This window comes from Onychostruthus taczanowskii, unplaced genomic scaffold, assembly GCF_017590055.1.
Source record: "Onychostruthus taczanowskii isolate IOZ18803 unplaced genomic scaffold, ASM1759005v1 scaffold7, whole genome shotgun sequence".
Classification (NCBI taxonomy): domain Eukaryota; kingdom Metazoa; phylum Chordata; class Aves; order Passeriformes; family Passeridae; genus Onychostruthus; species Onychostruthus taczanowskii.
Window position 1 is genome coordinate 8,892,275 of NW_024504786.1, and position 12,348 is coordinate 8,904,622.

At 47.6% G+C, this 12,348-nt stretch overlaps 1 protein-coding gene across 4 annotated transcripts in view; it reads left to right on the plus strand.

The window, feature by feature from the left end:
* The window catches only part of ERI3 (ERI1 exoribonuclease family member 3), a 118,723-nt gene that overhangs the window by 30,242 nt on the left and 76,133 nt on the right, over positions 1 to 12,348 (plus strand). For all 4 annotated transcript variants that reach the window (XR_005953939.1, XM_041421937.1, XM_041421934.1 and 1 more), the window contains exon 5: positions 11,666 to 11,738. Coding sequence is in view for 3 of the 4 variants with exons in the window: in XM_041421937.1 (XP_041277871.1) it covers positions 11,666 to 11,738 (73 nt within the window). In the remaining variant the exon portion in view is untranslated. The remainder of the gene's footprint in view (positions 1 to 11,665; positions 11,739 to 12,348) is intronic.

Here is a 12,348-nt window from a genome sequence, read left to right on the forward strand (position 1 = left end):
ACTGGAGGTGATTCAAGCAGGGAAGTTCTTTGTCAAGTCACTGTGCTGTGTATGAGAAAACAGAGGCAGCAAGCCATTAGACTGTGTATTTCAGGTGTGAGGAAGCTGCTGAGGTCCCCTGGCATTGTGAAATGCCAAGTGAAATGTTACTGCCATGTGGAGCACAGCAGTGTGTTGGAATTAATGAGTCTGGTGTAGGAAGAGCACATGTGAACAGTCTGGAGGGTTAATGTGTGAGGATGATAGACTTAGGCAGGGGTTTGTCATCAGGATTGCTGTGTTTGGGAAGCACGTTCTAATGGCAAGACCACATAAAAAGAAATTGGGACTTGCAAGGAAAGCACTAAAAGTCATCAATAGCCAAAGTTGTTTTGCGTTTGCTGCAGGCCTGAAGCAAATTGCTGGCTTAAGGGGCTTTAAGCACCTGGGTCTTGCACTGGATTTACAGGTAAGGTGAAATTGAGAAGGGACTAAGTAATTAATTCCTCTTCCTGTGACCAGGGTGGGAGATGGTTCTGACTTGCCACTTCTCCTCAGAAGTTGCTTCAGAGGCTGGTAAGGGCTCTGGTTGTGAAACCCAGGAAGCAAAGAGGATCCCTGGGTGCCTGACAATTGCTTTTCTCTGTTGGTTCTTTCTTGCAGGCAGCCTCAGGCTGCCTGTCTCTTTGTTAAGAGAGTGACAGCAATGTGACACCGTGAAAATAATTACTAACAAATCACGGTGGTGACTGCAAACAGCTCGCTGTCTTCAGAGGCATGTCAGGGAGCATTAGAGCAGGGCCGTGGGAGCAGCAGAGCGGCTAGGGGCTCTTTCTGTGCTCTAGGCTGAGGGAAGATCTTGGGAGACCTTTGGCGCCTGCCACCCCCACATCATTCCTTCCTCTTTGGCTCTTTCTTTCCTCCCTTCCCTGCCTTTGCCATCAATAATTAAGCCCATTAATTGCACAGTGAGTTTAGAAAAACGGCTAATGGTAAGACAGGGCTTCTGCCTTCCCTGGATTCAGCAACCAGACACAGAACAATGACAAAAATTCTGGAGAGGTATCATGGGTAGAAGCACATCCAAGCTGTGTTTTCCGTCTTGCAGCTCTCATGTGTTGCCCTGGGCAGTAATGTTTATTAGCAGCATGCCCCTAGGAATTCATGGGCTGCTGGTACAGTTGGAGAATGGCCCATGTCCTTGTCCTCATGAACCTTCAATCTCGGTGAATCTGATAGGTTTGTATTTGTGCAGAGCATCACAGCAAAAGTGCACTTACCTAGCATGTCTAGCAAAAAAAGTGGGCAGAAGAATGAGGATACAGTAGAGGTGGTGCCATTCAGTGTGACTGAAGCTGCAGGTGAAGACAATCCTTCAGGGAATAAGGAGTGAATAGGTCACATGTGAGGAAGGTGGCTGGTACCAAATAGAGCACCTGGGGGAATTTCTGCAGGGGTGAGCCCCTGTGGCTGTGTTGGAGTGCAGACCTTTCTGCAGGTCTGCACAGAGTCTGAGGGAAGCTCCCTCTAAAGCCTCTCATTATATTGATATAAAGCTCCCTCCAAAGGGCGGGTCTAGCAGAGATACTGATAGGAGACTGGAAGGCAGCTGCTGACTGGAGTGTCCTTCAGCAGCATTGATAATCAAACCCCTGGGCAAGCTTTGAGGGGGAGCTCACAGCTTCCCCTCCCCTCCTTGTTCCTGGTGGTGTTTCATGCGCCAGTTTGAGAACGGGCTGTGCCGTTTGGCAGGGCTGTAAGGGGAGGCAGAAGGTGCAGATGGGAGCCTGATCCAGGCGCCTGCTCTGCTGTGCAATCTTCATTCCCATTCCCTGAGTTACTAAAGTGATTTTCCTGACTGTCACATCTGTAAATAATGTTGCTGGCGTATCTAGCTGGATGCAGAGTGGCGATGGATGGGGGAGGGCTGGCGCTGAGGGTGGCCGTAACAGCCCCTCTCCCCGACTCATACAATATTTATGCAGGGCTGGGAGTCGGCGGCACTGACCTCTGGGTCGTGCTGTTAAACAGCTCCCGCAGCCCCTGCATCCTAATTGCTGCACTTGTCCTTTGCTCTGGAGGATTCGCTGCTCCTTCTCTCCGGCGAAGCAAATACTAATGGCAGCTTGTGCTTGGAGGTGGGAGCGGTCTCTTCCCCACAAGGAAAACACAAACTTGTTTTCCCCTGTGCACATGTAATTTGCACTGAAACCTGTGCTCAGACCCTGTTACCCAGTGTGCCAGTCTCCCCAGTGCTGACAGCATGAGAGCCCATGAAGCTGCTGTGCGTGCAGTTTTGGGTTGTGTATCATCAGAGGGCACAGGAAGGCAGTTTACCCCATCCCACTGGCTCCTGTTAGGATTTCTCTCTTCCCTTTAGTGGGGAGTGGGAAGAAGAAGCAATCTCAGAAGTCAGTTGAGAGAATGGAACTGGGTGATGTGGTGCCAGAAGAAGACAGAGATGATGCCAGGAAGAGGAGTTCAAACAGAGTCACAAAACAGAATGGCATCTTTTGTTATAGATAAATGGTCTACTTTGGTGAGGGGAAAAAGAGGTGATGCAGAAGGCTGGAGGCTCCCTTTGTGGATGAGGGGCTCTTCCCATTGCAAGTAGTACAGCCATGGCTGAAGGTGGAGACAGACTTGGCAGACAGGTTTTCAGCTGATTCGAGTGATTCAAGAAAGAACAAAAGACAAAACTTTTGATTGCTAGAGCTGCCATAGCTTTCCCCCGTGCCTTCTGGCCAGGCTTTGTGCTGCTTGGGGTTTCATGTCAGGTGTCTGCAAGTCCAGTGACCTGACTGACCACCCACGTCCCTTATCCTGCCTTCCTGGGCTAGCAGGTCCCTGCTGCGACTGGAAAAGTGCTGTTTAGGCTGGAGACTAATGGCCTTTAAGTGAGATGATTGTATTATGTTAAGCGTCTATAGGCTTTACCATTAGGCACTAAACAGCTTATGACTCATAGCAGAGAAGCCCTTGTCCTGAAGAGTTTATTCACTAAATGGTCAGGACAGACAAGGCTTGGAAGAGGGAAGGTTTCCTCCTGCCTGTCAGAGAGCAGATCTAAGGAAGGCTTGGCACAGGACGTGTCTCCTTAGTTTAGAGGAGCACCTTGTCTCTAGGTCTTGTGTGTTCAGGTTTGCTGGGGAGAAATACTTCTGCAATGGGATTTGTACAGTGGGAGGAGAGTAATATTTAATTTTAGCTTAGTTTTTGTGCATGTTTTGGTTTTAAGGGGGCTTAGACATGATGGGTACATCCATTTCATCAGATACGTTCCCTTACTCGGTGCTTAATTACAGTGTTCTGCAGCAGGAGTCTGAATGCTCCCTCTTAAAGCAGCTGGTATGCAGAGAACCAAGCAATTACTACATTAGTGTCTGTGTGAAAGGCTTATTAAGAGACTGTATAGACAGAGAAAGGAGACATACTATGTGTAATCAGGTTCTGCTGGAGCATGATTCACAGAATAATTTAAATTGAGATTTCTAATCCAGCCACCTCTTCAAAGTAGAGCTAACTTCAAGCTTAGATTGGGTTGCTCTGGGTCTTCTCCAGATGGGTTTGAATGTCTCCAGGGGAGGAGATTTTGCCACCAATCTCTTCCAGAGCTTTATTAACTGCATGGTGAAGAGTTTTTCCTGATGACAAATTGGACATTCACCTGCTGCAGCCTGTGGTCATGATGCATGACTTTCAATGAGAACACAGTATGCAATTTTGTACACTTCTCTTCATAAGATGCTGTACAATGTCATGTTTAGCAAGCAGACAGACTCTTACACCAAGGTTATGTGTAAAAATCTGTTTGTAGGGGTTTTTCATAGGATCAGGTTCCCAAGGCTGGGGAGGCAACCTCAGCCTTGGAGACTTTGCAATTTCTCTTTTCTTGGGAGTAATGTCATGCATTTCTGATGTCAAAGGGAAGTCCACCTAGTTGTTCTCCATGTCTGGAAGGGATGGTGAGAGCATTTGCTCTCACCTCCACCAGTCTGGAGTAGCGCAAACCTTCCTCCTGCTGCGCTTCTAATCTCAGCTGAACCATGGAGCCAGCAAGCTCTGGTTTCCTGCATAGTAATTAAGTACTTATTTAAAAATCAAGAAGCTCAGTTCTGATCCTACTATCCCTGGCTGTTTACAAACTCCAGGTAGAGTTACTCTAGATTTACTCCCACATGCCTAGCAGCGGAATCAGGCCCAGTAAATAGAGCTATGAATCTTTTTAAGAGAAGCTGTTAAGAAGTAGCACATAGATTTATTGTAGCATCATGTGTGTGCAATTGTTGATGAACATCTTCTGTTGGAGGCTGAATACCTGCTGTGTTACAGCCTTGCTTTTAATGTTGAGATAGCATCTCTGCCAGCATCTTGCTGATGCACAGACAGATACTCATAAAAGGGCCAGATCTCGCTTGGTGTTAAATGCCTTCATGTTTCATTAAGGTTGATGGCAGTGGAAGGCACGCAGTGCTTTGCAGGACAAGCGAGTCACAACAAGCCACTTGCCCTCTGTGCTTTTTGTGGCAGAATTATGTCCCTAGTGTATACATTGCTCTGGCTGCAAAAGGCTAACACCTTTTTCCATGCACCAGCTAGTGGCTTGGAAAGCAAGGATCTTGAGGTTCTCTCAAATTTCTTAGTGCCCAGCAAAAATTTAGAGAATAGGGATCACACTGTTAGCATATGATGGGTGTTCAGGTATTTCAGCCAATGCTCCTATGAGTCTTGAGTGTTAAGGCTTGCAGTTTGCCTTTTAGGCTTCCTAGGCAGGAATTTGTCTGGTAGAGGGAGAACGCAGGTCTGTCCAGAATTGGCATCACAACAAAAGAAAAGATCTGGAAGTGCCAGGTATTAGCCTTGCTGCTTAGCCTGTGTTTTTGGCCTCATTACACTAATCCAATTAAAGGTTGATGGGAAAAGATAACGCACACTTCAGTGAAGGGGTTTTCGTGGCAACTGCTTTCCTTCCTGGGCATCTGGAGTGGCCTAAGTGATGTTGTGCATCACCACACCTCCTCGGGCCCTGCAGACCCACTGGTGCCTCCATGTGCCATGGTGTGTGCTCTTCTCCTGCATTGTGTCTCTCTTATTACTAATGGAGCATGGATGCATTTTAGCTGCTGGTCAGCCCTCATTAATATCCAGAGATGACAGGTTGACATTTGTAAAGAAGACTTGCATTGACCTTCATGTTGTGCATCGGTGCGGTTGCCATACAGTGCCCTGTGCTGGATGCTTCTCCCTGTGCTGCCTCGGGAATGCATTTGTGTTAGCAAGGGACTGACTGCTCTGTAACCCTTTGCTGCTGTCAGGAGTGCAGGCAGTGTGTCTGGATGTCTCTGCATCCCTCTGCCCATTCCAGGACTGGTTGCTGTAGAGCCTCCATCCATCCCAGTGAACAGGACTGGAAGGTGTTGGGGTTGCGCTTGTGGCTCCTTGTGGAGGTTTGTTATTTGGGTACTGGGGCCTTAATGGAAGACAGCTTTATGCCAATAGCAATGACCCGTCTTCTTCCTTTTCCTGGCTCTTGTCTGGGGAAGCAGTAGAAGAAAAGGCTGTGCTGCCCAGGCATCCTGAGTGCTGTCAGTTGCCTGTCTCTCCCCCAGCCCACGCTGTCCTGGCTTGAGGACTGCTGCAGCCTGCTCTACAATGACATTTATTAACAGAGGGGGCTTTGAAAAAAGGCAGGCTGCTCCTGCAAAGGCTTCTCGCTGTAACTCTGTCTCCTCTCACCAGCCCGTCTGAGGCAATGGCTGCTGGTGTTGAAATTCATTAGTGTTACCTGACAGGCGATGGAGGCTTGCTCTGTCTGTTCCCACTTCCCTGCTCTCATGTCCCTGCTTCATGCACGCTGATATTTAAAGCTGATGTGTGGCTCATAGGCTTGTTGCACTGTGACAAGTCTGGGGGTGGTTGAGAGAGCTGAAAGGGTGGAAGGAAAGCAAAGAGGGAGGGAGGTGGGACCTGTCTCAGGGTTTCTGTGAAAGCCCAGGGCTTTTCACACCCTCTCCAGATGTGCTGTCTTTCCACAGCTACTGCTTGTGAATTTTAAGAGCAGCCATGCAGGTGTGGTTTGTCTGGCACTGATGGGGGGTAGAGAGAGATGGAAATGTGTGTGCTTGGTGAGGGCTTATCTGGTGGAAAGCAAGAGCAGGTGAGCTCCTCTGGCCTCTTGGCTGGTCTGTAGGGCTGAGAAGTTGTGAGTGGAGAGCCAGAGGTCTGGCACAGGGTTTGTACTTCATTTTGGACAGAAGCATGTTTGCACTGAGTAGCAAAGTGACTCCAGCACTAAGGAGGAGACATTTCCCTGCCAAAGCTTTCAGATACACAGGAAAGTTGCCCCAGTCTAACCTGAATTACTGGGATGAGGGAGTTGGGGTTTGGGGATTTTTGTCGAGGTGTATGTCAGCATGCTTCAGTTTTTGTAGGCTGTGGTGTGGCTTGGGCTGTTCTTCATGCATGGGCCACTGTGTTGTGCGTGGGTGCTGTGGCATCGCCCTGGCAGAGGCCTCCTGGTTTGCACTGTGGTTTCAGCAGTCTGTAGCTGCCTCTTCGGGAGTATATAGATCTACCAAAACTGCTTTGAATTCCTAGCTTGGCCCCATCTCATGTAAGTGCAGGTTAAGTGCAGACAGGTGTAGCTTTGCCTGTTGCAGTGCCATTTCTCTGCGAAATCACTTCAGGTGCCTCAGCACAGGATGTTATTCACTTGCTAGCTTGTGCTCTTGGGAGAGGACATCTCAGCTTTCCTCTTGGCTGGGCAGACATGCCACTCTGCTCAAAACAGAGGAGCAGAGTGTGGTCCAGAGTGTTGACCAGCCTTGCTTTGAACAAAGGAGCCCAGCTGAGGTTGTTTGACAGCTCCTCTCTTTCACCGTGGTGCTGTTGGGTGCTTCAGCATCCAAGCAGCTTCCTTCTTCAGTGAAAGATTTCCAGGGCAGGAGCCTGCCAGTGCTCTCCTTTGCAGCCCAATGCACAAGTGTTGGCCAGGACACAATTAAAATGTTCTGCATCTCTTACAACACAAGGTCTCCAGGGAATGGATTTTTTTGGAAGGTTAAGATCAGGTCTATAAACCCCAAGATTTAATGTCCCTTTATCTTCCCATAGAGGAACTTTTCTTTTAACTGCCTCAATATCAATACACCCTGTGTGTAGCAAGTGGCCCAATTTCTTTGTCTCCTGACATCCTGAACCCAGAAGCAGATGGACGTTAACCAGCTCTGATTAGTTGGGAGAATCAGGCATTAATTTTTTATACGCCAGAACCACCTGAGTGACGGAAATCAATTATGGCTGCCCCTCCCCCTTCCATATTAATGTGTTGGCTCTGAGCAGAGATGGAGGGACCTGTTGAAAGGAGAAACCCCTATTTCTTCGTTTGACCCTCTAGATAATTAGGGTTAAATTGATATGCTATCACACTGGTGACACATTTTATCTCCCTCTGTTTGTACAAGAGGATACAATAGTGGAGGAAGGACCAATTTGTGCCCTGCTTTAGCTAACCAGACTGAGATAAAAGGTGTCACTAGTATGATAACGTTCTTGTCTCATGCTCCTTTATTGTTGCTCAATTTGCCTTTTTTTTTTTTTTTTTAATCTTGTTCTTTTTCTTTCAGTACCCTTGGTCATATTTTAACTCCATGCCATCGCATAATGACGCCCTGCTAAATGTGTGTGGAGATAGGCAACTCTGGCTGACAGCCTTCCCTGATAACCGAATTCCAGCCCATCCATCACCAGGCTGCTCTCCTTAACTTAAGGAAAGTGATAACTAAAGCAAGGCCGTTTATCACCGCCGAGCTGTGCGCTTCTTGCTGCCTTGGAGAGAGCTGGCTTCAACAGCAGAAATGCAGCCATGTCACCTCACCTCCTATTTGCATCCTGTTCATCTCCAGGCTCCATTTACCCTGCAGGGTGGTGAAGCAGGGCTGGATAGAAATCTGAGCCTGGGGTGGTGAAAACTCTCTGAAAATGGTGCAGAGTTGCCACTACTGACCATGGCCTAAGAAGGAGTTAGTCTTGCTTAGCTGGTGGAGGAGGGTGTGCTACCTGATGTCACTTGCTCTTCTGAGCAAAGGTGATCTGCATTTTGGGAGCAGACAGAAGTTATGTGCTCCCATCTCTGCTTCTGGGAGGACAGAGCACCAGAGCTGCATTGGAGGCTGGAAAATCCCACAGCCATTTTCAAGTTTCTCTATACTGAATGCGGTTTGGGTGTTGGGGTGGTTTTTGAAAGACAGCTTCCTTCCCAAGGAGTGAGAGCTTCAGTGTTTGGGAAGCCAGTTAGACCTCATTCAAAAACTGGAAAGATCATGGGATGTTGAAAGCAGCAGAGTGTGCCATCATTTCTCCCTTACCTGAGGGAGGGCCAAATCCCGAGCCCTCTGCTAAAGCAAAGCTGCCCTCAGTGAGCAAGTTTTGCTTTGGCAAGAGCAAGAAGCCAGACAGGGCATAAAAGCTTATTTTTCAAATAAGTGAATGCTCAAGTGAATGGTGGCTCTGATAAATAGACATACTTTCTTACAGCCCATGGTACTTCTGTTCCCACAGAATGTGCCTTATTCAGTCCAGCCTGGAAAAGATGGTAGAGAAACTCCTGCCTGGTCACCAGGCTGAAGAGTGGGGGGAACTACTGCAGGTGATAGTCTTACAGCTGGGGAAAGGATTTTTAGGGGGTATTTTCCTCCTCATAGCTACTGGGAAACCTGGCTCCTGTGCTGTGAAAGCCCCTGGTTCCCTCTGTCAGGAGTGCTGTATATTCAGACTAGACCAGACCCATATAGCAATCTTTTGCTAATCCTTGCTCAGTGGCTGTGACCCCAGTGGCCTGGAGCCACCAGGACTGCCTCTTTCCTCAGCTCAGGGATAGACTTATGTTTTGGTCTGTGCTGCTGACAGCTCACCCAGGTTATAAAGTAAGTTTGGTCTCCTGGTGCTTGAAAAACTTGAAGCCCCTCTGCTGCTGACAAGAAATGAGGGGAGCACAAGCTTGGAGGGGGAGGGGGAATGTCCTGAGGTCACGCAGCTTCACAGGCAGTTTCTGGGGTTGTTACTTGTTTGCAAAATGTGTCATTTATTTAGTTGACATATTTATTTGGAGCATTTATTTTCTCCAATTAAAGACCCACTGTCCAGCGCCCAGGGCACACTGCCATCAGTCTCAGGGTGAAAATAGAACCAGACTGTCCAGTTTGCTGGGCCTTTTGGTCCCACAGGGATGGCAGTGCTTTAGATGTCATTCGTTGCAGTAGGTGGTTTGCTGTCAATTCCTGTGGCTAACAAGAACAATGCTGCTCTCACTTCTTCTGGGTCCTATCCAGAAGTTAGGTAAATGGATAATTTTTCTTCTAACTGGAGCTAGGCTGAGACCTGTATTATTGAAAGCCTCTTGGGTTTGGAGGAGAAACTAATTTTTTGTAACATACCTTTTGCTAACTTCTGTTATCATGTTCTCTAGCTAAATGTGAGCAGGCTGAAAGAGGTTGAGCTAATCAAGTGCCTATATTGGGATCATTTGTTTGTTTAGATGGTTCCTTTTCTTGTGATTCTTGATTTGGGCACCAGCAAAAAGCAGCTTTCCTGGAGAAAGAGCTTTCTCAGCATGCTGCTTGGGGCTGGTTGGGGCTGTTTGACTAAGGGACGTCATGGACATCTGTGTAATTGCTGTAAAGTGTGGCAGGCTGCTGTTCGTGTGGCAGTGTGCAGTTGTGAAGAGTGATTCCAGGTGCTTTATTTCAGCACAATGGCATCAGGTGAGCTGTGCCCAGGGATGGGACTATGCTGTCAACTTGCACTACTTGCCCTGCAAATCGCCCTGGCTCTGCTCCTTGCTGGCTCGTTCTTTTGAAGCCTTCCTGCTTTCAAAGAGATTCCTCTGGACATTCTTATTCAAATGTGTTTGTATGACTTAAATGATTGGTCCTGAATCATCACATGTACATCTTCTCAGGACCAGGCATTTGACTTTGGCATAGGAAGTCTATTATTTTCTTAGCCTAAGCAGGGCAAAAGTAGTACACAGGTGGGTCTCAGGGTGTGCTGGCTCTGTTGGCAACATATTCCCAGGAGATTCCTCTGGGTATGTTTTCCAGCTTCCTTTTTCTTGGCCTAGAAATGGAGGAGTCATCAAGACCAGACTGCTCTGGTACTGCACTACCCTGGGTCTCACATTATCTGCAAGTGCAGTATCTGTGTTGCTCCTTCATTTCTTTACTTGTGTTGCCCCTTACTTGGGGAAATGTCTGGAGAGATGCTTCCCTGCTCACCAAAGGGTTTGGAGCTGGGCTGACCACTCAGGTACTGCCTGGGATACTGATGGTGCACCTTGGGGTGTTTACCTTGTATCCACTTCTCACCAGAGCTTGTTCCTGTATTTCAGTCTTGAGTCTAAATAGTCTGGACTATTCACTCGTTCCTCCTTGGAGAGCAAGAGAAGACTTTGCCCTGTACATGGTGGTCTGTGTTTGGATGTTTGAGCAGCTGATGCTGGCACTTCTAGCTCTTCCTCCTCCCCTACAATCTCCTCCTACAACCTCCATGTGCCTGAGGAAGTTGGAAGATTCCCCACCCTCTCTGTTTGCAAAAGCTGATTTCTGGGGTTGTGACTTTTAACATGCACAAACAGCACTAATTTAGTCATTTATTTAGTTGACATATTTATTTGGGATGTTCCTTTGCTTCACTTAAAGATCCTGTGACCAGTGCCCCAGGCATGCTCAGCAGTATGTGAATGAACAAGATCCATCAATTACTCTTGATCAGATCAAAGTGGCCAGGAAATACTCCCATAACTCATGTCCCTGCACAGGCTTGGCTGCAGCCACACGGTTTGCGACTCAGCGTTCCCTGACCGAGGGGCACATCCTGGCTCCCCTGCAAACACACTGGGATCAGCACAGTGTGGGAGAAGCAGTTTTCCTGAGGTACTGCTGCTGTCTCTTCAGGCAATCCACCTCCCTTACTGGTGCTGTTTTGTTTTGAGCCCTATTCCATCGGCTTCCTCTAGGAAGGGAGAGAATCAATACATGTGCTCACTGCTCTGGCTGCTGTGCTCACATCACTAGTGAGACAGTGTGCACCACCTTGTATCTTAAGAGTTGTGTCTGCTCTCTTCTTCCAAACACCTGCTTGGAAAACAGCCTCTGCTTTCTTAGCTCTACAGCATTGCTGTCTGAAAAATGAATGCTTTGGTGACTCCTTCCCTCCCTTATATCTCTTTTGATGTTTTAACCATAAAGGCCAAATGGAGAAGCACCAGGGCATGACAGGTGAATTGTCAGTCCTTCTGTCTGCCCTGTAAGCTGCTGGCAGAGCAGGATGGTTTTGCAGGGATTTGTGATAGGTTTACTTAGCCAAGGAGAGCCTGGATACTCCGGTCGTGTTTGTGTATTAGCCACTGTGGAGAAGAGCTGAGTGATGCTCGGTACACAGCTGTTCAAAATGTTTAGTCTAAAAGGTTTCAGCAGCCTGGATGTGCCTCCATGTATGTAAGTCTTAAGCCAAGCTGTGTTCTCATGAGATTTTTTTGCCAAGAGCTATAGTGTTTCTGATGTGCAGCATGATGTTACAGCAGACTTGAGAGTCTTTTCCATCTCTGAACAAAATGCACTTAAGAAAACAGAGTTTGTGTTGTCAAGGCACTGATTGAATCAAACTTGCTCTCTCTTCTCTCTTACAGGTTACCAGGACAATGCCAGTATTTAGGGCTGCCGGTTGCTGATTACTTCAAACAGTGGATTAATCTGAAAAAGGTACTTCTGTGCAAACTGTCATGGTCCCTCTCTCCCTGTCTCCCTCCTCCCCTTGTCCTTCACTTTTCCTCTTTAAGGAGGTGTCTAATAACTACTGCTGTTTTGCATTGAAATGAGTTATTTTCTCAGAAGCTGGGCTGAGCGAGTCCTCCAGCTCCCTATTGTATCTCCTCTAATAGAGTCTTACTGTACTTGATGGGATGTGTTCTGCAGCTGGGGAGAATCCCATTGTGGCAGGCACAGTGCAATGTCTGCATAATATTGGGACACTGTGAGACCCTTTTTCAGTGGAGGTTGTGTTGTCACCAGTATTGCTGACTTTGTTTTGTTTTGCAGCCATATAAGGCTCTTAGGAGCATGGTTCCTGTCAGATGAAATTCCAGTTAATAAATGTGGAAATACTCCAATATAAAAATCAGCATTTCTCTTTGTGGCGTGGGGAAAGGGAGCTGTCTCAGCAGCACATCCACCTAAGAGATCAGTGAGCACTTTGCTAAGCAAAATGCCTTGGACTGAGTACTGTCTGGTGCCTTGTCTTTTGATGCACACCTTCACTGGGTGGTTAAGGAGCAGCATGCTGTGCATCCACAAGGATTCCTGGTGCAGCTGC